Here is a 25406-nt window from a genome sequence, read left to right on the forward strand (position 1 = left end):
TGAATATTTAGGAAGATTAAGCTAAAAGTATTAATATAAAAAAAAACCTGTGAAGAAAGTTTGCTTGTCATTAAAAGCTAAAACTAAAAATATTACTGATTTAGAAGTTAATGCAAATAAAATTACAGTTTGTTACAAAATTCACTGAAAAATTGTTTCAAAATATGCATCAAAAATTACATTATTAAATGGCGATATTAACATTTTTTTATTTTTTGCTTTTTTTTAAGAGCTGCACCTGTGGAATATGGAAGTTCCCAGGCTAGGGGTCGAATCAGAGCTATAACTGCTGGTCTACACCACAGCCACAGCAATGCAGGATCCGAGCCACATCTGTGACCTACACCTTAGCTCACAGCAATGCTGGATCTCTGATCCACTGAGCAGGGCCAGGGATTGAACCCGAATCTTCATGGATACTAGTCGGATTCGTTTCCACTGTGCCACAGTGAAACTCCCTGATATTAACATTAATTAAATTTACATTAATAAGTATTGTTTTAAATGTGAACTTCTAAACTGAAGCACTTTGACAATTATGCTACATAAATATAACATATTTTAATTATTTTTAGAATATTCATTAAATAACACCTAGTGTGAATGAACAAAATCTGAGTCTGTCACATACAGATGATGCTTATGTATTTTCACATTTTTCTGAACTATTAAATGATACCTGTAAATGCCACTAGCATGTTTCTTTAGCCATTGAATTTTAATACACAAATACATAAACTACTCTAAATGTGGAGTGATTTATGGTCCAACTCAATGTAATGGTACAGTCTCATAATACTGAATTGAAAATATGATAGGAACATATTAATGAATTCATCCCTACAAATAGTTCAGTATTCTGTATTGTGCTTAAGATCCCATGTGGATAATTTGTATAGTAAAGTCAGTGAAAATCACTGATGTGCAAAATGGCTCCCTCATACATTCATTGTACTTTTGTACTATTCTACAAAATGTCTAACTTATATAGAAGTTTTTTCTCTTAGATGCGTTAGATACATTTATGGTATATACCATAGACAACTTAAATAACTGAATACTTTAAAACAAACTTATTTATCCCTAAATATACAGAAGATGCATTTATATCTGTAAATGGGCCAACTTAAAGTTACTATAGTTACAACTCTCATCAAGTGAAAGCTCCCGTTGGTACTGAGTCATCTTTAATAATATTTTCTTTCAAAGCTGTTCAGGAATAGATGATATTTGGATAGTAAGAAATACAGAAATTATAGATGATAAAGCCTTAGGAAATAATTAGCTCATTAGTAAAAATTTTGTATGTATTTGCTACAGCATTACTTGTGATAGCAAAAATTAAAAGTTGCTTAAATGTTAAACAATAGCATAATGGCTCATTCTTTCAATAACATTAGTGAAATCTCTTCTATTGGCCAAGCATTACCAAGCACTAGGAAAGCAACTGGAATGACCAGGCAGACTCTTTTCATGGAAGTCATATTCTTAGGAAGAATAGGGGGTAGGAGAGGTAATAAATAAGTAAACAAATGAGTAAGTAAAAGTTTTAGGAAGAAATTCCACAAAAGATATAAAACAGATAAGATACAGTCATTGACACCAAAAGCAAAGCCAACAAAAGCAAAAATGAATAAGAAGGACTACATCAAACTAAAAATCTGCCCAGCAAAGGAAAACAAGAAGGCCAATGGGAGAAAATATTTGCAAATCATGTATATGATAAAGGGTTACTATCTAAAATAAATGAATTCATACCACTCAATAGCAAAAACAAAACAAAGAACCTCTTTAAAAATGGATGGAGGGCCTGAATTGACAGTTTTTCAAAGAAGGCATGCAGATGGACAAGAGGGACATGAAAAGGTGCTCAACCTCACTCATTGTTAGGGGAAAGCAAATTAAAACCACAGTGAGGTATCATTTCACACCTGTTAGGATGGCTGTTACTAAAAAGACAAGCAATAACAAATAAGTGTTGATGAGGATGTGGAGAAAAGGGAACCCTCGTGCACTGTTGATAGGAATATAAATTGGTGCAGCTACTATGGAAAAACAGTATGGAAGTTTCCCAAAAAATTTAAAATAGAGCTACCATATGATCCAGCAATTCCACTTCTGGGTATGTATCCAAAGAAAACCAAAATAATAACTTGAAAATATATATGCACCTCCGTGTTCATTGCAGCATAATTTACAGTAGCCAAGAAATGGAAGCAACGTTAATGTTCATCAGTGGGTATATGGATAAAGAGAATGTGGTATGTATATACAATGGGATATCATTCAGACATAAAAATGAAGGAAGTCTTGCCACTTGTGACAACATGGAAGAACCCTGAGGGCACTGTAGTGACTGAAATAAGTCAGATAGATAAAAACAAATACGGAGTGATCTCTTAGGTGGAATCAAAAAAAAAAAAAAAAAAAAAAGCAGAACAAGAACAAGACACCATCTCATAGATACAGAGAACAGACTGGGAGCTGGCAGAGGTGAAAAGTTGGGGTGGGCAAAATTGGTGAAGGCATCAAAAGGTACAATATTCCAGTTATAAAAGAAATAATTCATGGGGATGTAATATACAGAATGGAGACTATGCTTAATAACACTGTATTGTATGTTTGAAGGTTTCCAAGAAGTTGATTTTTAAAAGTACTTCGCACAGAGAAAAATTTGTAATTGTGTGTGGTGATGGGTTAACTAGACTTATTGTGGTGATCATTTTGCAGTATATACAAATATTGAATTATCATGTTGTACATCTGAAACTAGTAGAATGTTATGTGTCAGTTACATCTCAGTTGAAAAAAAGAGATAGCAGGAGTCATGGGATAGGTTCTGGGGAGGAACATGAATTTATTTAGATGCCATGGTCAGAAAACACAGCTCTAAAAAAGTGTTTTTGAATGAGACCTGAACAGGAGAATGAATAGCCATGAGAGAATCAGTGGGAAGAGCGTGTAAAGCCAAGAGAACAGCAGCATAGGCCCTAAAGCAGAAGTGATTTTGCTGCATTAGAAAAACAATAAGGTCAGAGTGAACAGGGAACAACATGATAACAAATGAGATTGGCCAGAAGCCAGAAGTTCATGATGCTGGGCATTGAAACCTGCGTTAGCAGGAGTTCCCGTCGTGGCGCAGTGGTTAATGAATCCAACTAGGAACCATGAGGTTGCGGGTTCGGTCCCTGCCCTTGCTCAGTGGGTTAACGATCCGGCGTTGCCGTGAGCTGTGGTGTAGGTCGCTGACATGGCTCAGATCCCGCGTTGCTGTGGCTCTGGCATAGGCCAGTGGCTACAGCTCCGATTCGACCCCTAGCCTGGGAACCTCCATATGCCGCGGGAGCGGCCCAAAGAAATAGCAAAAAAGACAAAAAAAAAAAAAAAAAAGAAACCTGTGTTAGCAGTTAGGATTTTATCGCAAGTATACAATTAAAGAAAGGTGGATTAATTAATAGTTAATATAATAATGATTTTTAAAAGCTCATAACACTGCGAAAAGTTTCGTTGTGTGTTAAAGGGAAAAACCAAGTTCAGCAAAGTGACATATTAGTTTGTATGTGTGTGTCCCAAAAATGTTAAAAATGATAGACAAATGAATTGATCCACTAATTAGTGGCCCATTTACAAAGCAAATAGGAAAATCAGGTTATTTCTTTAGTCCATTTACATTTAAAAACACGACATAATACCCCTTCTAAAAAGCAGTGGGTCCAATGATGCCATTGCTCTGCAGACTGAATATCTTAATAACATAGTAATGAGCAGTTGGCTTATTTAACCTACACTTTTTTTATTCAAATGTAAGTAAACAATGTAGAAAAGATATTTTAAGATCAAGGTCTATAGATAGAGCTATGGAAAATATAATAAACCTCTGATTATTGTGCATATTTAAGTGTACAACATTTACTTTTACTTGTTTTTAAAATTGATATGTTTAATTTCAGTTCTCTCTTATTTTTGTAAAAAAATGATTTCTTTCACCTGATTGAATATTCTTGAGTTCACTTGAAAAGTAGCCCAAAGCTTGGGCTGCGTTCATATCTTGTTATGAGGTGTACTAATTTCCATATACGTAGCTTTTTACAAATGTGATTATTAATGGAAAGTGTATTACCTAAAAAGAAGCACTGACATGTTTTATTTATGTATTTTTTTTAGTTGGATCACCGTTATAATGAATTCAAACTTCACTCAATTATGTCTGAACATAAAAAAACAATCACAGCTATCTCTTGGTGTCCACATAATCCTGATCTGTTTGCAAGTGGCAGTACCGATAATTTAGTGATCATTTGGAATGTTGCAGAACAAAAAGTCATTGCTAAACTGGACAATACAAAAGGTATATCTATAACTGATATTTATTGTATTAAGTGGAATATTTTTATTTCAATAAGCAAAATATTTTACTTCAGTTAGCTCAGGTTTTAAAGTAGTGTTTTCGGGCTTTCTAATGATAATCTATGTAAGAAACTCATTTCATGTCATGACTCATTATCTGTGTGCATGTGTACAAAACCGAAAAAAATTTCATGAAATAATTGACACTGATCAATTAAAAAAACATCAACACTAAATAATTTCATTAATACTGAAAAATAACATTAAAAATTCCAAAATAAATGTAGAAGTAGTAATTAGATACAGTTTTCTCAATGAGACAATTGGCCCTGCCTCTTTATTACTTTATTCCAATCTGAAACATACAGGGATAAGATTTTACATATAGTCACTGCCCTGCTGAGCTATAATTTTCAGTCAAGGTAGAAAGTCCTAGTTCATGCACATAGGTCTTTGTAAATTGAATAATATCATTACATTCTTTCTACTTAGCATCTTACCCCATAATGATGATGAAGTAATCATTTTTATGTATAAAATTGTCACAATAATTCAGTCGCTTTTTGAGCACCGAGTGTAGCTCAATTATCGATTATGGTTTTGAAAGGTACTGCTGGATACATTTTCCATGTTCAGTCTTTTCTCTAAAGTCTTTTCAGCCTTTTCTCTACTGATTAAAACTTTGAAATAGAAAACTGGAGTTCTTGCTGTGGCACAATGGGATCAGTGGTGTCTTGGGACTGCTGGGACACAGGTTCCCTCCCCAGCCCAGCACAGAGAGTTAAGGATCCAGTGTTGCTGCAGCTGTGGCTTAGAATTGATGCTCAGGTCTGATCCTGGCCTGGAAACTCCATATGCAGTGGGGCAGCCAAAAACAGGGGAAAAAAAAGAAAACTGAGACATGACAATGTCACTAACTTTGTTCAAGTTTTCTTTATAATTTTCTTTTCAGTATGTAGCAACAGTATTGGGAATTCATAGGCAATTGTATTTAATCTTGCTTCTGAAATAATAATAACAATGCCTTTTGAAACCTTTGGATATATTCAACATAGATTGACTATAGCTTGAGTATAGCTTTTCTTGACTTTTCAAATTTAGGTCACTAGGAATTCTGAAAATACTTGAAAATACACCAATTTTGTTATGTAACCTTCATCTTTAAAAAAAGTTGCTAAATACTTTCAGCTAGGAAAAGCTGAATCTCCTTCCCAAGTTCATGTATCTTGCTTGTTATTTTCACTTGGAATAACCTCTGAACTTCAGTATTAGACAGGAAGTAGTTTGCTTCAATCTCTGAGCAAAAATCTTTTTAAAAGTCAACTATTCAGGGTGCTTATTACATTGATTTTTTAAAAAGATTTTCAATACTTCAATGAGAAAAAGCCAGATCACTTTGGGTACAAAGCTTTGTGGTTTATAAATAGCAATTGATAGCCTCAATCAAGATTTCATGTTTTTCTGGTCATATCCATTTCCCCACAAATCACAAATTCTCCAGGTTTTCCCAGTATTGTTTATATTGATCAATGATGCATTTTCCCAATACTTTAAATCCAGCTTTGTGTGAGATTCATTTTCAATAACACAATAAATACTCTTTAAAATTCTTTCCATATTTTACATGACATAAACTAAAAATGTCATATAATGTCATTGTGCTCATAAAGTTGTCACACAAAATCTATACTAGACCTTAACTGCATTAACATTTTTTCCAAATATTATACAAAATTAGACATTAAACAACATATTTTTTTATCATTACCTAGTTTGCTGGTTTGTCATCAGATAACATATGCATCACAGTCATTCATGGTGGAAGAGACTTTTGTCCATTAGCTGCATGCACTATCGCTTCCTTTGCCACTGAATATACAATTAAAAAGGACTTTTTCATTAATATCTTTAAAATGATTAAATAATTGTAGTAACAGGAGTTCCTGTTGTGGTGCATTGGGTTAAGAACCCAAATAGTATCCATGAGGATGCAGATTCTATCCCTGGCCTCGCTCAGTAAGTTAAGGATCCAGTGTTGCTGCAAGCCGCAGCAGAGGTCACAAACGCAGAGGTGGATCTGACATTGCTGTGGCTGTGGTGTAGGCCAGCAGCTACAGTTCCAATTCAACCCCTAGCCTGGGAACTTCCATATGCTGCAGGTGCAGCTCTAAAAAAAGAAAAAGAACCTAATTGTAACAATCTTAATCATTTTATATATTTTCCTTTTTATGAAAAATTTCAAAGACAATAAATTCCTCATGCTGTTTCCAGATATCTTAATGTGAAGATTGAAAGCTGTAATATTCTATTGGCAAAAACAATATGAATACTTTGGGTCATTTTTATTTAAAAGAATCCCCTTTGAAATGGCGGAGACTGTTTTTTTCTTTTTAGAATCCAACTTAAGCAAAGCAGAAGTTTGTGTTGTCAACTTAAAAAAAAATAAATATTAGGACTTCCACATCTTATGGTTAGACTCGAATGTGCCTCTGCATTTTTTTACTTCATCATTCTTTTTTCTTAATGATGAAAAACTCAACAGAAAATGAGTATTAATTCATTTAAATGTAAAATGTTAAAACATTGTCACCAGCTTGAAAAATTGTCACACTTAATAATATCCCTTCAGAGAAAAAAAAAGATCATTAACAGTAGGTAATAATACCACCTACCTATCTCAGAATATTGTTGGAAGAATTAAGTAAGTGGATATTTGCAGAGCTCTTAGAAGTGTTTGCATGTAACAAGCCACTAAGGAAGTATTTTCTATTATAACTGCATGACGTTGTTTCTGGTCCTTTCTCTTCCTTGATGCCCTTCCCAAAGCACACATCTGAGAGCTGGCATTCTAGTGGCTTCCTTCAAATATGCTGTGGTGGTTTGACCCATACAGCATATCTTATCCCTTATTGGAGAAATACCACTTTGGTCAATGTATCTGAAAACGAATCAACCTTTTATTGGCTTTATTTATGTATTCATTCATTCATTCAGTGAGTATGGAGTTCCCATTGTATATCAAGCCCTGAAATGATTTCTGTGTCTTGGCACTTTGTAGATAGTTGACATAAGCTGAACTTAATATCAATGAATGGCTTTCACTTCTGGGTCTTTGTTCATAGCATTTCCTCCTCCTGGAAAATACCACTTATCCCATGTATGTAAACTCTACTGTTCCTTCAAGATGTAATTCAAATCCAGTTTCTTTTCTGGACAATGGCCCATCAGTCACAATCCCTTGCACACAAAGCAGTCACTTGGAGAACCTTGTTAAAAATAGATTCTGGACTGCAACGCCACATGATCTGATACACATATTCAGTTTGATGATTTAGATACAATTGATAAATGTTTCTGTATCAGGTGATTCATAATCTCTCTCCTGAGTCATAAATTTACCATAACACTTATTTTATGTTATTTATTTCATCAACAGTAATAATGGGGAAATTAACAATTAACTTTTGTATTTTCTCTTTTATTTTAAAAGAGACTTTTACATACAGGATTATATTTTCTTGTCTTAACATTCATGAGAAACAGGTGGTCCAATATTTTGTAACATCCATTTTATAGATAAGAAAACAGGTTTAGAGAGGGAAAGTGACTTGATTAGTTCATCTGAGGCAAAGCTAAAATTTAAATCTAAACTAATGAGACATAGAGTGTAGCATTAATTGTATTGTTATTAAATCTTTACAGTAGCACTTAACTATTCATACATTTAATCCTTATCTCTCCAATTTAGATTTAAGAACCTTTAAAGCAAGAATTGTATCCCATACAAACTTGTATCCCTAAAATGCTGAAAGTAGGACTTATACACAAGAATTAAGCAAGAATGTATTGCTTTAATATACAGTTTTCTGAAGGAAAAAACTCTATAAATTTCTTTGAACATATGAAGCATATGATCATACTCGTATTTTGAAACCTGGAAGTATCTTCCATGTATTCCTAGAGTCTCTGGGCTTACTTTATAAATCAAATTCCCAAGTAAGAAGGTAATATTGTTTAATAAAGGACATAGTCTTATATTTCAGTTACTTTGGAAAGATGGGATGCAAATACTGTTTTAAGGTACAATCTTATGCCACGTCTCTCTCTATTGTGTATCTGTGTTTAACTGATTCCAGGGATGCCTGCCTCTCTTAGCTGGTGCTGGAATGAAGATGATGCTGTAGCATTTGCTTCCCACAGAGGCCCCCTGTTCATCTGGACCATCTCAGGACCAGACAGTGGGGTCATTGTCCACAAAGACACTCATAGCTTCTTGTCTGATATCTCTATATTCCGATGGCATACCCAAAAAAGGGGGAAGGTTGTCCTTGGTCATATTGATGGAAGTCTATCAATTTTTCAAGCAGGTAAGAATTTGGTTAGGTCTCTTAAATGTTATTTTTCTTAGCAACATATAATTTCTTATCTATATAGCAGAGAAAGTTCATAATATTTTAATTTTTAAATAATAGTTGTGCAAATATTATCCAGCACTGTGCCAACTCCAAATAGCCACTGAAGGAAATTTTATATATAAGGTATTGTCATGCATTTAACTCTGCTGTGCATATTTTACTTTGCATTAGCTCCAATCGGTCATTTGTCCTGATTTTTACTTTTTTGAAGTCAGTTCTTTAATTTTGCACATTTACTAAGAAATGACCCAAATGAAAATGGACCTACAGCTGAAATATATAATAACTTACTAATACTACTCTAAAATATTATCCCACTTGCTTGTAAAATACCATTCTGATGCCACTGTTCTTTTGCAAAGAACCTGGGATAAAGGAACAATGACTCTTTGTAGCCCTATTAATTAATTAACCTGCTACATTGGAAAGATCTAAGAAATTAGTTTATGTTTATTCTTTAAATTTAGACAATAACAAATATATAACAAAAATTGAAAAATTATCTGATGAGTTCTCCCCTCATAACTAAGTACTGCTGACATTTGAAAAAACTGCTTTTAACCGTCTGGTATCTCCATTGATGGTTCACTAGGCAGATGGATGGATGGATAGATAGATAGATGATAGAGATAGATAAATTAAAGTGCTTTTTCAGGGTTAGGATAACAACTTTCACAAGGCGTAATACATTCCACTCATCTGAGACTAATAGAATAAAAAGAAATTGAAATTGAGCAGAAAAAATACTGAACATCCAAATGAATTTTTTCTTTCCTTAGGGAATGATCTTTCTAAAGTTAAAAAAAAGGATATATAAAGTATTGATAAAGTATTTTAGATACATTTTAAAGCAAGATGTATTATTTACCCTTTTCTGAAAGGTAAGAATAAATGTGCATATACGTCTTTCTCACCTCCCTTCTGAGCTCCTTGTACACATCCTCTTGTCTCTTCTGGTTGCTGTGACCTCACACAGGGACAGTATCATCTGTGTTAGAGAAGAATAGGGAGGGATCCGTGATTGCCCTTTGCTTCATTTGGATTTAGTGTCTCAAATTCCTCCACCTGTCTTCTGCATGGGGAGCAGATTTTGGCTCTAGTTGGTCTCGAGGTCACAGGTAGGTGACGTCATTCGCAGGCGCTGTGTGGTGATCTGGTGATTTCCACTTCCTCCCACTCCCTGCACTCTTCATCTTCCTCAGTACCAGGGAGGGGATTGGGGGACAGTAGAGACAGATGTATGGTCCCTGCTTTTGCGTCTCTGACCTTCAGGGTGTAAGTAAGGACACTCCCCAAATTCTACCCACCCCTCCGCACTGGCTTATCCAGAGATTTCATGGGGATTGTGACCTTCTTCTTGCAGTGTGTGTGCTTCCTGAGCTCTGAAGAGGATAATAAGGGGCTCTTATTCTGGTTCATACTCCATCTTAGATATTTTTCATCACTTTGTAATTTGTCACTGTAGCCATTTCCTTTGTCACTGGCTAAGGCTTTCTTTTCTTGCTTTCTTATTGTTGGGCATTTTTGAAGATTTTAATCCATGAAGACATCGAAACCTTGTATTATGTATCTAAGCTCTGAAACGTTGAGATGTTGTCCACTTATTTTGGCATGAAAAGGATAGAGAGGAATAAAGCTTCCTCCACTTTTCTCTTTAGGTTTATGTCAGGGTAGAAAGTACAATATTTCCACAGTTTGAACTGTGCGACTTTCAGAAGAGGCCACTGTTTTCCCATAACTCAGTTATTTGGTTGAGTCCACATCATCAAGTGTTATTTTTCTGGATCCATCCATGTATTAGTTTGATAGAGCTGCTCTGACAAGTACCACAGACCAGAGGGCTTAGAACAACAGAATATTTTTTGACTTACTGAGATATAATTAACATACATCACTGCATGAATTTAAGGTGTAAATAATGGCTTGATTTACAAATATTGTGAAATTATTACTATCATAAATTTAGTGAACATCCATCATCTCATATAAATGCAGTAAAAGGAAAAAGAAAAAAAAAGGCAAAACTATATTTTTTCTTGTGATGAAAACTCTCAGGATCTTTATCATCTCACAATTCTAGAGGCCAGAAGTATGAAATCAAGGCATCCAGCCAGGGAAGTATATGGTCCAAGCCTCTCTCAGCTCCTGGTAGTTTCTTAGCTTATGGTAGCATAACCCCAATCATGCAGTTGTGTTCCCCCTGTGTACATGCCTATCTCTGTATCCAGATTGCCCCTTTTTATTTACTTGTTTATTTATTTATTTTTATTTTTTGGCCATACCCATGGCATACAGAAGCTCCCGGGCCAGGGATTGAATCTGAGCTGAAGCTGCAACCTAGGCCACAGCTGCAGCAGCACCAGATCCTTAACCCACTGTGCCGGGCCAGGGATCAATCGGTGCCTCCACAGAGACAAGCCAGATCATTAGCCCACTGCAGCACAGTGGGAGCTCCCAAATTTCTCTTTTTTATAAGAACACAGTCATAGTGAATTAGGGTCCGCTTCAGTCATCTTCCCTTAACTTGGTCATCTGCAAATACTTATTTCCAAATAAAATCACATCACAGATACTGTGAGTTAGACCTTCAGCATCTTTTGGGGACACAGTTCAACCTGTAACAACCCAATACAGACTTCTTAACCTCATTATTCTATAGGATTTCTAGCAATTAATATGCACACAATGGTAGTATATCCTGCTATGTATTTTCCTTTTGCATATGCAAAATCTAGTGGGTCATAAAGGAAACACCAATTTTTCATTCTGACACTACATTTTAAATTGCAAGTTTGAAACTTTGAGACTGTTATATTAATACCAGTACTGTTATGTTTTTACTTTTCTTGGTGAATGACCACCCTTACCTTCCTAGTGACTTATAGGCTCCACGGATAGTTCTGTTTCTATGTAAAAAGATGGAATTTCTGTCCTGCAGGGTCTTGCAGGAGACAGTGACCTCAGGCTGTCTGCTGTCCTGTCTTTACCTCTCTTAGAAAAAAGTAACAAATATTCTTGGAGGACTGCCCACAATAGTGCAGTTTATCCATCGTTTTAAAGCAGTGATTTTTAAATGGTGCTTACTGCATGTTTATGTGTATGGATTACATAGTGGGTGGGGGTGAGAAGTCTTGGTAAGTAATCCAAGATCTTCAAGTCTTCTGCTCCCTTTCAGTCTGAAAAGCACCAATTTATTCTGTATTGGGGGGGATTCCAGGGCCAAAATAGTTGGAAAATGGCAACTTACACACAGCTATAGCAACGTCAGAACCTTAACCACTGGGCAGGGCCAGGGATCAAACCTGTGTGCTCATAGATACTAGTCAGGTTCATTACTGCTGAGCCACAATGGGAAGTCCCAGAAAATCTTTTTTTAATTGATCTTTATAATGGAAATATTTTAATTGAATTGCTTTTCGTATTATTCCAGGGATGTATATTAAACAATTGCATTGTTTCATTTCTAATTTTAGAAATGTTTTTAGTGACATTGTGTGTGTATGTAGTACCATGTTCTTTTTTTAAATCTTTTATTTATGTATATATATTTTTCTACGGTACAGTATGGTGACCCAGTTACACTTACATGTATACATTCTTTTTTCTCACATTACATGTTCCATCGTAAGTGACTAGACAGAGTTCCCAGTGCTACACAGTAGGATCCCATTGCTAATCCATCCTGAGGGCAACATTCTGCATCTACTTACCCCAAGCTCCCAGTCCCTCCCACTCCCACCCCTTTCCCCTTGGCACAGAAAGTATATTCTCCAAGTCCATGATTTTCTTTTCTGTGGAAAGTTTCCTTTGTGTCATATATAAGATTCCAGATGTAAGTGATATCATATGGTATTCGTCTTTCTCTTTCTGACTTATTTCACTCAGGGTGAGAGTCTCTATTTCCATCCATGAAATGGAAATGAAATTGTTTCGTTCTTTTTTTTTGGCTGAATAGTATTCCATTGTGTATATATACCACATCTTCCTAATCCAATCCTCTGTCAGTGGACATTTGGGTTGATTCCATGTCTTGGCTATTGCGAATAGTGCTACAGAGAACATGCAGGTGCATGTGTCTTTTTAAAGAAAGTTTTGTCTGGATATAGGCCCAAGAATGGGATTGCTGGGTCATATGGTATAGTTCTGTGCATAGATTTCTAAGGTACCTCCATACTGTTCTCCATAGTAGTTGTACCAGCTTACATTCCCACCAACAGTGCAGGAAGGTTCCTTTCCTCCACACCCCCTCCAGCATTTGTTATTTGTGGACTTACTAATGATGGCCATTCTGACTGGTGTGAGGTGGTATCTCATGGTAGTTTTGACTTGCATTTCTCTAATAATCAGGGATGTTGAGCATTGTTCCATGTGCTTGTTGGCCATCTGTATATCTTCCCTTTTTTTTGAAAACATACAGGAATATTTATTTCTCCTCTCAGTTCTAGGAAAAGTTGTACATCTTCTGACCACACTTTTTTTGTGTGTGCTGTTTTGTTTTATTTTTATCCAATGGACACTGTGAATTATGTGTTTTTTCTAATCACATAATGATTTACATTTTTTTATGATTTCCTTCTTCTATGCTTTGGCCACCCAATCTCAAAATCAAAATTTGAACAGCTATATAGATTTATCTACTACCTTCTTTATTTTAGTTTTCAGCTGAATCTTTTTCTTGCCCCAGTTTTTGTTTTTCATAAGAAATTCTTCTTATTCACTTATTCATATCCTATTCTTCTGTCCTTATCTGACAATACAAGTTGTCTGATTGTTGTGTAATGAAATAGAACATAAATAAATATTACAATAAAAAGGTATATAAATAATAATACCACCAGCTGCTATTCTTATGACTGGCTGCAAAATTTTACAGGTTCCGTTTTCTATCTGTTATAATGAAAATGTTGACACCAGATAAAACAGAAAATAATGATTATAATTCATTATCATTTTGACTGTTAGTGTACGGCATTAAGCAACCAGATTTAGATATTATAGTACTTGTGTTGCAAAGTATCCCATGTTTTTTGTTACAGTTTTTTCTTTACATGCTGGAATATTTTTAATAAGTCATGTATACTAAATGGTATGTTCAAATACCTAAAAATTAGTTAAGAAATAGCTAGTACAATTTAGCATAATCATTTTTTACCTATCTGTGCCTTGTAATGATCAGTTATATTAATATTCATTACTATTTGTTATATAAAAGCAACTTAAAAGATGCTTGTTTTGGGAAAGAAGAAGGAAACAAGGAAACAAACTTTTCTTTTTTCTTTCTTTTTTTTTTTTTGGTCCTTTTAGGGCCGCACCTGCAGCATATGGAGGTTCCCAGGCTAAGGATCGAATCAGAGCTGCAGCCGTTGGCCTACACCACAGTCACAGCAACGCCAGATCTCAGCTGCATCATGGCAACACCAAATCCTTAACCCACTGAGAGAGGCCTGGGATTGAACCCGCAACCTCATGGCTCCTAGTCGGATTTGTTTCCACTGTGCCATGACAGGAACTCCGAAACAAATTTTCTTGATGGTCATTCCAAAAAAATTTTATAAATCCAAATAAGAGAAATGTCACATGCATTTTCTGTGATTATATATGCAAAAATTATGAATAAAATATTACCAACCTAAAATCAACATATTTAAAAAAATAATATGTCCTGAAGTATTAACCTCAAGCCGAAAACTATAAGATTTACAACTAACTTAAAAATATATACAGGGAAGTCTGTTTCTTTTCTGCTTTTATGATCTGATGTATTGAAAAACTAATGATGACATTTCAGGGAGAGCTGTGGTATCTTTCAATTGCGTTAATTTTTTAAATAAACACTTCTTTTCAAGTGTGTAGTACTTAGGAATAATTGCCACTTGTCTTAAGGTTGTAATTTCTGAACTTTGTTGTTTCACTGCCTTGCTTTTGAGAATGAGAGGACTGTTTAATTGGAGTCCCCATGTGGCACGTCAGCAAAAGCCTTTTTCCCATATCGCCAGTGTGTATATAATTTGGAAGAAATAAGAGGATTGTTTGCTGTTCCTTTTCTCCACTTAATTCCACTTGTTTTATCTCCCTATTTGTCTGGTTGCCTGTTTGTTCTGGAAGTCAGCAGTGAATTATGAGCTGACAGATGAGAGGATGAAAGGGGATGGAGTGACAGTAAATATGGCTTTACTGTTTATCGTATGCCCTATGCCCTAAGCACTTTAAGCAACTGACTCATTTAATCTTTTTAAAACCTCTGGTATTGTGACGTTTCCCACTATAAAAATAAAAAACTGAGCACATAGAGATTATTTTGTCCAAGAACACAGTGTTGGGACTAAGATTTGGAGCCAGGAAGTCCTCTGAAGCCTGTGCTTTTCATCAGAACACTGTGTTCTTTGCTCTGACAAGCACTTCCCTGCCCCTATGCAGTTGTAACTCAGTGAAATTATCATTGTTGACAAGATAATGTGTATTATTTTTCTATGTCTTTTTCTTACAGCTTTTCAGTAACAAATAGAAAAACAAGCAGGGTACTAGGGATTGCCGAGGCGAAGCAGTTCAATCTGAGTGTCATCATTAGGACAAACTCTAATTCCCCTACTTTCACAGGTCAGTTAGGACTTCTGCATAGAAATGCCAGATTTGTATTCAGCACTCTCGAAGATCAGTGGTATGCAAGGGGAAACATAGTATGATCTCAATTATTAATCTTATTTTGAAAATTGTGTTTAAAATCAAGTTCTTTACATTTTAATAGGTAATAAAAATCAGAAGCATGTTCTGAGACCTGACTCTCTTGAAGGGACAGATGAAGAGGATCCAGTTACAGCCCTGGAATGGGACCCACTATCTACTGATTATCTCCTTGTGGCTAATTTGCATCATGGAATTCGCCTAGTAGATTCCGAATCACTTTGTTGCATAACAACATTTAATCTTCCCAGTACAGCAGCTTCTGTACAATGCTTGGCCTGGGTTCCCAGTGCTCCTGGGATGTTTGTAACAGGAGGTAACTTTACCCTATTCCCCAGAGTTTATTTTATATTATTTTATTTTATTGTATTTATTTTTGGCCATGCTTTTGGCACGCAGAAACTCCTGTGCCAGGAATCGAATCAAAACAGCAGTGACAATGCTGAATCTGCAACTGCTAGGCCATCAAGGAAACTCCCCCCGCCAGAGTTTTAAATATGTTTATGTTCTTGAATTGAGTTAGGGAAATTGTACTCTTTTATTGGTTCATTTTGTATAAAACTTTTTGATATCTCAAATATTATCATTTATTATAGTGAATACCTATAACTTTTATTTATATGGTGTATCATTAACACAATGAAAACATAAAATAAATAAAATAAAAGTGAAAGTATTTCCAGGTTTCTGGTAACAAATTGGAATATGTCATATATGCACAAACATGTGTGCATGTCTCTGTGTATGTATACAGTTCAGTTTCAGCCATGGCAGGATGACAGTAAAAGTATTGCCTAGAAAAACAGTTTAACTGGATGAGAGGTCTGTTAGCCTCACTGATAATTTTGAGAGTCATGGTTTCCTAATCTTAAGAGCATTAGCAAAGCTAAGAAGTGATGGGGGATGGGAAGATGGGGAATTCAAACTAGTAATTAGAAATTAAATGACTACTTTTACCATTTACTTAGGTTCAGAGAAAGAGGCCGTGGTTCAGCTACTGAATAATTATTTGCTAAGTGTAGAATAAAAGACAAAGAGTCTTTTATCCTTTCAACATTTTTAGAGAAATTCTTTACTTCTTTAAGCACTTAAACTACACGTGGAAGTAGATTCTTATTTATATATCTTAATTGACTTTAATTTCACAAGATATAATTAATGATAGACATAGGAATTTTGTATATATTATTATTATTGAGATAAAATTCATATAACATAAAACTCACAATTTTAAAGTGTAGAGTTTAGTGGCTCTTAGTAGTCCCAAAGTTGTAAAACCATCACCACTATTTAACTCCAGAATATATCATCATCCTCCGAGTAAAGCCTACACCCATCAGCAGTCCCTCTCCATCCCCCACTCCATAAGCCCTGGCCACACTTGTGTACATGAATCACTAATACACTTTCTGTCTCTGTGGATTTGCCTATTCTGGACATTTCACAGAAATGGAATCATTCAATGTGTGGCCTTTTATGTCTGGCTTTTTTGACTTAATGTAGAGTTTTCAGGGTTCATCCATGTTGCAGCATGTGTGAGTACTTCATTCCTTTTTATACATGAATAACATTTCATTTTATGGATATGCCAGATTTTGTGTATCCATTTATCAGTTGAGGACATTTAGCTTCTCTCCACTTTGTTGCTGTCAAATGAATAATGCTGCCATGAACATTTGTGTACAGGCTTCGTGTGGATCTGTGTGTAAACTGGTTGGGTGTATATGTAGGAATGCAGTTTTTGTATTATATAATAACTCTGCATTTATTTTTTTAATTTATTTTTTATTGTTATTTCCCCCAGCATGCTTTTTCTCCCCCACTATACAGCATGGGGACCCAGTTACACATACATGTATACATAATTTTTTCTCCCATTGTTGTGCTGCATTGTAACTATCTAGACATAGTGCTACACAGCAGGATCTCATTGTAAATCCATTCCATGAGCAATAGTTTGCATCCGTTGACCCCAAGCTCCCAATCCCTCCCCCCTCCCTCCCCCCCCCTCCCCTCAGGCAACCACAAGACTATTCTCCAAGTCCATGGTTTTCTTCTCTGTGGAAAGTTTCCTTTGTGTCGTATATTAGATTCCATATATAAGTGATATCATACGGTATTTGTCTTTCTATTTCTGACTTACTTCACTCAGGGTGAGAGTCTCCAGTTCCATCCATGTTGCTGCAAATGGCATTATTTCATTCCTTTTTATGGCTGAGTAGTATTCCATTGTGTATATATATATACCACATATTCCTAATCCAATCAACTGTTGATGGACATTTGTGTTGTTTCCAGCTCTTGGCTATTGTGAATAGTGCTACAGCGAACATGCAGGTGCATGTGTCTTTTTAAGGAAAGTTTTGTCTGGATCTAAGTTTTGTCCAAGAGTGGGATTGCTGGATTATATGGTAGTTCTGTGTATAGATTTCTAAGGTACCTCCATACTGTTCTCCATAGTAGTTGTACCAGCTGACATTCCCACCAACAGTGCAGGAGGGTTCCTTTTCTCCACACCCCCTCCAGCATTTGTTATTTGTGGACTTACTAATGATGGCCATTCTGACTGGTGTGAGGTGGTATCTCATGGTAGTTTTGACTTGCATTTCTCTAATAATCAGGGATGTTGAGCATTGTTTCAGGTGCTTGTTGGCCATCTGTATCTCTTCCTTGGAGAAATGTCTATTCAGGTTCTTTGCCCATTTTTCAATTGGGTTGTTGGCTTTTTTGCATGACATTTTTCACAGAACTAGAACAAACAGTCCAAACATTTACATGGAACCACAAAAACCAAGAATTGCAAAAGCAATCCCAAGAAACAAAAACCAAGCAGGAAGCATAACTCTTCCACTTCAAGCAATATTACAAAGCCACAGTCATCAAGACAGTGTGGTACTGGTACCAAAACAGACAGACCGACCAATGAACAGAATAGAGAACGCAGAAATAAACCCTGACACCTATGGTCAATTAATCTTTGACAAAGGAGGCAAGAACATAAAATGGGAAAAAGTTTATTCAGCAAGAATTACTGGGAAGCCTGAAGAACTGCATGTAAATCAATGAAACTAGAACACACCCTCATACCATGCACGAAAAAAGTAACTCTGCATTTAACCGTTTGAGGAACTGCCAAAGTAGTTTATTGAAGTGGGATTTTTGGAGTGAGGGGGCTTTCTAGTTAGTCTTCACATACATCAGGCAGCCCTTGTTTGGCTGCAGGTGGGTAAGGAAGCAGTTTATAAATATTTGAAAAGAGGAAGGATTATTTAATGTTAGTGGTGGAAAGTTTTCTGTATCTGGCTTTCCTAGAGCAAGTGTGTCAGTGGGATGCTTTTTGGTGATCAAATTGTCCTAACGATCTCTGTGGGGAGAAACTGCTGAAGTAGGCAGTCTCTTACCCTAGAAAAGGACTGGGAACAGAAAAAAAAATAGCAAAACATGCCAAAAATTTAAATGATGGTTATCAGTTCAGCTGTTGTCTTTATATTATCGTACAATATTATCCCATGAAGAATGTCAATAAGTGGGGCTAAAAATCTGGCAAGTTGAAATTTTGTTATTACTTTTATTTCTAGGCGTTTTATATTTGAAATAAAGTGTGTTAATATTATGCCTTTTTCTGGATCTGACTAGATTCTCAAGTGGGTGTTTTGCGCATCTGGAATGTTTCAAGAACAACACCTGTTGATAATATTAAATTAAAGAAAACGGGATTTCACTGCTTACATGTACTTAATTCTCCTCCAAGGAAAAAATGTAAGTGAAAATATCCAAATTTAATATTTTAAAATACCATAATATGCATTTGCTGTCAATAAAATGGCTGATATAATGTATAAACATGTCAAATACTGTGTGTTACTGAGAAGTAATTTTTTTTTTGTCTTTTTTAGGGCTGCATCTGCGACATACGGAGGTTCCAAGGCCATGGGTCGAATCAGAGCTGTAGCTGCCGACCTATACCACAGCCACAGCAACACCAGATCCGAGCCACGTCTGTGATCTACACTACAGCTCATGGCAGTGCTGGATCCTTCACCCACTGAGTGAGGCCAGGGATCAAACCCACAACATCATGGTTCCTAGTCGAGTTCATTTCTGCTGCTCCATAACGGGAAGTCCTGAAAAGCAAATTTTTTAAATAGCCTTTGATAGTATGTGTGCTAAAGGTACTGTCAAAGCCATACAATATCTAAAATTGATAAATTGAAAATATTTAGAGCAAAGTTACATTTTTTAAATGCTATTAAATGAGTGCATTAAGGCAATCTCAAATTATCTACAAGGGCGAAATGAAACAATGATATTGGTGAAAATAAGAAATATCAAGAGTTATGGGATTAAATAAAATAGGTCTGAACTAGGAAACTTTATGTTTTAAATGTGTAAACTTTATGTTTTAAATGTGTAAACTTTATGTTTACAGTTTGTATGGTTTATAACAAAGTTAACCTAAATATTAGAAATATAGGATCTAGGATATATGTACCATGTTTGAATGTATTCCATATTTGTCACTGGATTAGTAGTTAGAACTGCAGGTGATCTATAGCTTATATATTTTTGTATTTGTTTTATTACCTTTTATTACTTCTGAAATTATTAAAAATAATGGAATACATTTAAGGTATAAAAGAAAAATCTAGAAGTTGGGGGAGGGTTAAAATTAGAATTTTTCTTAAACATGAGGGAAAAGAAAATTGACTTCCTACTTAAATCAGTTGTTGTTACTCTCCGTGGTTGGTAGTTTTTTTTTTTTAATTTCTGAGTGGATTATAAAAACATGAGGAAAGGAGTTAAGTGATTGAAACATCTAAAATGATTGATGGCATCTTATTCACTATTGTCTATTACATACTAAATAATTAGCGAGGGCTATTCAAAATGATGTTTTGAATTTCCGTGGGCAGATTTAGTATCAAATTTTGTGGGCAATGGCAAATAGTAGAAAATCTCTGTATTTGGAATTCCCTTGTGGCTCAGCGGTTAACGAACCCGACTAGGACCCATAAGGACGAGGGTTCGATCCCTGATCTCGCTCAGTGGGTTAAGTATCAGGCATTGCCCTGAGCTGTGGTGTAGGTCACAGGCGAGGCTCGTATCCTGTGTTACTGTGGCTGTGGCTTAGGCCAGCAGCTGTACTTCCAATTTGACCCCTAGCCTAGGAACTTCCATACGCCGTGAGTGCGGCCCTAAAAAGCAAAAATAAATAAATAAATAAAAATAAAAGAAAGAAAATTTCTGTATTTGACACTCTAGTCTTTTCATAAATTAAAACTTTTCTGCAGAGTCCTAATACATCTAAATCCTGGAAACTGGAGGGTCTAGAAACATTAGGACTGGAGAAGTAATATCCTGGGTGGCTGGCATATTTTTTTCTGTATCCTGCAATTTTTGGAGTTATTTGTTTAGATGCTATGAACATCCATCCCTTAGGATGACTGAAATACTGCAGGTTCTTTTCTTCCTTTCTTCCTTTCTCTCTTCCTTCCTTCCTTTCTTGTGTGCTTGCTTGCTTGCTTTTTTGCAAGTGATCCCATGCCCCTTCAAGAAAAATCAGGAAATGAAAAGAAGCACATACTGATCTTATGATTTTTGAGTCATTCCGTTCATGTTACCTATTGCTGGTAGTTAGTTTTTTCTCCCCAGTTTTTTAATATAACAGAAAGTGTAGAGTTAGAAAAATTATGTGAAAATGAAAAACTTTAAATGTAGTCATACCAAATTCTAAAAAAAGATGAATTACAGACAGGTGGATAAAGGATGTCAAATCACCCATAATATCAACAAATTAAAATATTAGAAAAAATAGCCATGGATTATATTAGTTTTAACAAAACCTTCAGCTAAATCATTAAACGAAGTTTCTTCTGTTTTTAGTGGTTCATTCTAGTTTGGACTGCCTGTCATTCTTAGATTCTGAGAAATGAGTATTATCCAAATGAATGCACTAAAGAAGTCTTTATTATATTTGAATCAAAAAGAGAATATACTAGAAAATATTTATCTATATTCCTGAGAGTAATTAATATAGATTATTCTGATGATTTACAGCGGTGTCATTATTTTGAATTATATTTGTAAGAGTATATTCATGTGCTAAGGAAAAGCTTTTTGAAAGAAGACAAAATATGAGATAAACAATATGCAGAAAATAACTAAACAAGGAGACATTTATGTGATTGAAAGTTGGGGAAATGAAAGCCTATGAACAGTTAAAACTGAGGAAAAAGAATAATTAAAATGCAAGTGTATATCATATGGTTGTGATTCTTTTTTTTTTTTTTTTTTTTTTTGTCTTTTTGCCATTTCTCGGGCTGCTCCTGCAGCATATGGAGGTTCCCAGGCTAGGGGTCCAATTGGAGCTGTAGCCACGGGCCTACGCCAGAGCCACAGCAGCACAGGATCCGAGCTGAGTCTGCAACCTACACCACAGCTCACGGCAATGCTGGATCCTTAACCCACTGAGCAAGGTCAGGGATCGAACCCGCAACCTCATGGTTCTTAGTTGGATTCGTTAACCACTGTGCCATGATGGGAACTCTGGTTGTGATTCTTAATATGGATTCTAAATTAAAGTGAATTATAAATAATCTCAGAAGTAATTATTTTCATTGAATTGGAAATCAGTGGAAGAGAATTTTTAGTTTTAAAAGTTCACAAGCATGTGTATTTGTTTTGTGTAGATAACAAAATAAGTTATTACAGCATCATTTTGAGAGAAAATCCTAACTCAGCAATGATTTTACTGTTTTTTAATTTATAGGGAAATAAGAAACCAAATATTTTGAGTTTCCTGGTGGCCTTGCAGTTAAGGATCTGGCACTGTTACTGCCGTGGCTTGGGTCACTGCTTTGGCTCATGTCGCTCTAGTGGTGTTGGTTCAGTCCCTGGCCAGAGGAACTTCTGCATGCCCTGGGCACAGCCCAAAAAAAGAAACCAAATATTCACACATATTGTATAATATTGTGATTCCTCTGACACTAATTTTCATTCAGTTTGCACGTCTTTTCAAAATAATGTCATATATGTGTATATGACAGATTTTCTGGATGAAAGAAATGAAGAACTTTATAAATTAAGTCCTATGGTTTCATTGGGAACCACAATATGGGAAGCTATTGGCACAAATGTTTACTTGTTTATTTTTTTCTTTTTCAGTTTCAATCCAGTCCCCAACCAAAAATCATTATACATCCTCAACAAGTGAAGCAGTTCCACCCCCAACTTTGACCCAGAATCAGGCATTTTCTCTTCCTCCTGGTCACGCAGTGTGCTGTTTCTTGGATGGTGGAGTGGGACTTTATGATATGGGAGCCAAAAAGTGGGATTTTCTTAGGGATTTGGTATGTCTGTGGTGGTTCTTCTTTTATGCACAGTACTTATTCTGCATATAAAATGTTTACTTTTACTTACGTATTAATATTGGTCTAAAATTATTTCTGTAGAGAATCATCTATTAAGATTTTATATTAAATGGCTGAAACATTTTAGAAAAATATATGGAGTAATGACAGAACTATTACAATTATTTACATTTAAACATTAAATATCTTTAAATATTGTCTTAGCTTATCGGATTCCCTTTGCATTTGGTATTGTTCCCACTGTTGTGTGAGCCATGTTACTCCTTTGTATAATATTTGAAAATTACATAATTGTGCCATGTTTTGGAAGCAAAATGAGAAGTAAAATGTTCTTTCACTAAAAGGAGAAGTCCAGGTCTGTCCGCATCCAAGCTTTCTTGTTCTCATTCATGAAATGAACGATGTTGGATTAAGTGTTTTAAGATTTATTTCCATTATCAAATCATAATAATTCTAGGGTTCTACAAACTTCTGTTTCTATGATAATTAAGACTCTAGATGGGAGTTTCCATTGTGGCACTGCAGAAATGAATCCGACTAGTATCCATGAGGATGCAGGTTTGATCCCTGGCCTTGCTCAGTGGGTCAGGGATCCAGTGTTGCTGTAATCTATGGTGTAGGTTGCAGAGGCAGCTAGAATCTGGCATGGCTGTGGCTGTGGTGTAGGCCAGAGCTGTAGCTCTGATTCAACGCCTAGCCTGGGAATCTCCATATGCTGTGGGTGTTGCCCTAAAAAGCAAAAAAAACAAACAAAAAAAGACTCTAGATTATAATTATAAAAGAACTAAGAAAAGGCATCTAGCACTATAATTTCTCTTGTAAAAAAAGAAAGGAATCAAACTGTCATTTCAGGACTACTCTAATTTTGTTCTAAAATGGAAAATAAATACTGAACTACAGCAAAAATATTTTTGTAGCAATATGTACTTTAGTTATTTTAAAATATTCCTTTCATAGTTCTTCTTTAGATTATTTAATTTTCTTTTCACATAAACCTCTATTTCCATGTAAACTCAGTAGATCCTCATATTAAAATTTGTTTTACTTCAAAAATATGTGTTTATAATTCTAATGAAAAACTAAAATATTCCTTAATTACAAATTATTTCAGTGGCTCTTCTCACTTAAAAATGTCTGCCAGTCAGAAGAGACAGGTTTTTTTTTTTTTCTCATGATTTTCCTCATCCTAACACAGACTCAAATTTGAGATTACCAGAAGTATTACCAGAAGAAACCTCTGATTCTGATGTGGTATCTATGTAAGAAGCATATGCAGGAGTTCCCGTCATGGCGCAGTGGTTAACGAATCCGACTAGGAACCATGAGGTTGCGGGTTCGGTCCCTGCCCTTGCTCAGTGGGTTAAAGATCCGGCGTTGCTGTGAGCTGTGGTGTAGGTTGCAGACACAGCTCGGATCCTGCGTTGCTGTGGCTCTGGCGTAGGCTGGTGGCTATGGCTCCGATTAGACCCCTAGCCTGGGAACCTCCATATGCCACAGGAGTGGCCCAAGAAATAGCAAAAAAAGAAAAAAGAAAGAAAGGAAAAAAAAAGAAGCATATGCAAAGATTCCTACTTTGATGGGATAAAAAAAACTCTTCTTAGTATGCTTTCTATAAGTGTACTTCCACATGAATATTTGCTTGATTGATATCAGGGAAAGTGCTTCAAAGATTTTTCCTTCATCCCCACCTTCCTCCTCATCAGAGGAAAACAGAAAAGAAATGATGGAGTTCTTGTTGTATGATTTTTCAAATTTAAAAAATAAATTTTGAAGCCATAGCCTCGAACTAACATGTTAAAATGCACATACAGGCAGTCCCTGCCGTTAAGAGCGTTCTTAACAGTGGAAATGACCTGTAAGAACTTCATGCAGGCCAACCTGAGGCTATGCCAACCTCTCTTCTAACCCTTGAGACGGTTCTCTCTTTTCTCTTTCACCTACAGGAAGACTTGCAGCATGTCTGCAGTTTTCTAAGGGTGGGAGTTTCTGGTATTAGTGGAAATCCATTGAGTTTGAAGGCCCCCTTCCTTAACCTTGACTATGGTAGTCAGGAATAGGCACCTGCCCCTGTGCTTTGCTTTCCCCCAGACCCCAGCATGTGAGGGTTCTGCTGCTTGAGTAGAAGTTTCAATTCCCATTGCCCAGCGTTTGGGAGAAGACAAATTGTAGCGGGGGCTACTTACTTTATAACCTTAACAGATTTTCCCTTAGGCACAAAATTAAGCTCTACTTTACAAGTATATAGCTTTACCTATATCTGTATTTATATCACTTTAGAGTTTTGTGGCATGCTTGGGATCCAAACCAGCATGTAATAGGAACAAATATTCCAAGTTCCAAAGAATAAACTTGCTAGAAAATTTTGGTACATGTTTTGTTAAAAATCAAGGTCATGCTGGATTCTTCTTTCTGCTAAAATTGTCAAGTTCTTTTGTAATACATCTTTGGTATAAAAAACGAATATTGGCATGAAAGGGCTTTTAGTTTCAACTTTACCTTGGCTTTTTAAATTATACAATAATGACATAATAAATATTAATAATTCATTGCTTTAAATTTCTTGCATAGTATCCTGTATATGATAATCAGAAAA

General features: G+C 35.6%; 1 protein-coding gene across 39 annotated transcripts in view; it reads left to right on the forward strand.

Moving 5' to 3' along the window:
• The window catches only part of WDR17 (WD repeat domain 17), a 117249-nt gene that overhangs the window by 37836 nt on the left and 54007 nt on the right, over positions 1–25406 (forward strand). For 31 of the 39 annotated variants that reach the window (XR_014829776.1, XR_014829778.1, XR_014829777.1 and 28 more), the window contains 5 exons: positions 4165–4348; positions 8484–8714; positions 15508–15759; positions 19080–19202; positions 22608–22792. Coding sequence is in view for 22 of the 39 variants with exons in the window: in XM_084999889.1 (XP_084856015.1) it covers positions 4165–4348; positions 8484–8714; positions 15508–15759; positions 19080–19202; positions 22608–22792 (975 nt within the window). In the remaining 17 variants the exon portion in view is untranslated. Of the gene's footprint in view, positions 1–4164; positions 4349–8483; positions 8715–9541; positions 9644–15507; positions 15760–19079; positions 19203–22607; positions 22793–25406 lie in introns of those variants that run through there. The other 8 variants (XM_084999913.1, XM_084999896.1, XM_084999903.1 and 5 more) reach the window with 4 other exon arrangements.

Source organism: Sus scrofa, chromosome 15 (genome assembly GCF_054392235.1).
Source record: "Sus scrofa isolate SSC_HxYL_T2T_F1_AM1 chromosome 15, Sscrofa_HxYL_maternal_Yorkshire_Landrace_v2.0, whole genome shotgun sequence".
NCBI classification, from domain to species: domain Eukaryota; kingdom Metazoa; phylum Chordata; class Mammalia; order Artiodactyla; family Suidae; genus Sus; species Sus scrofa.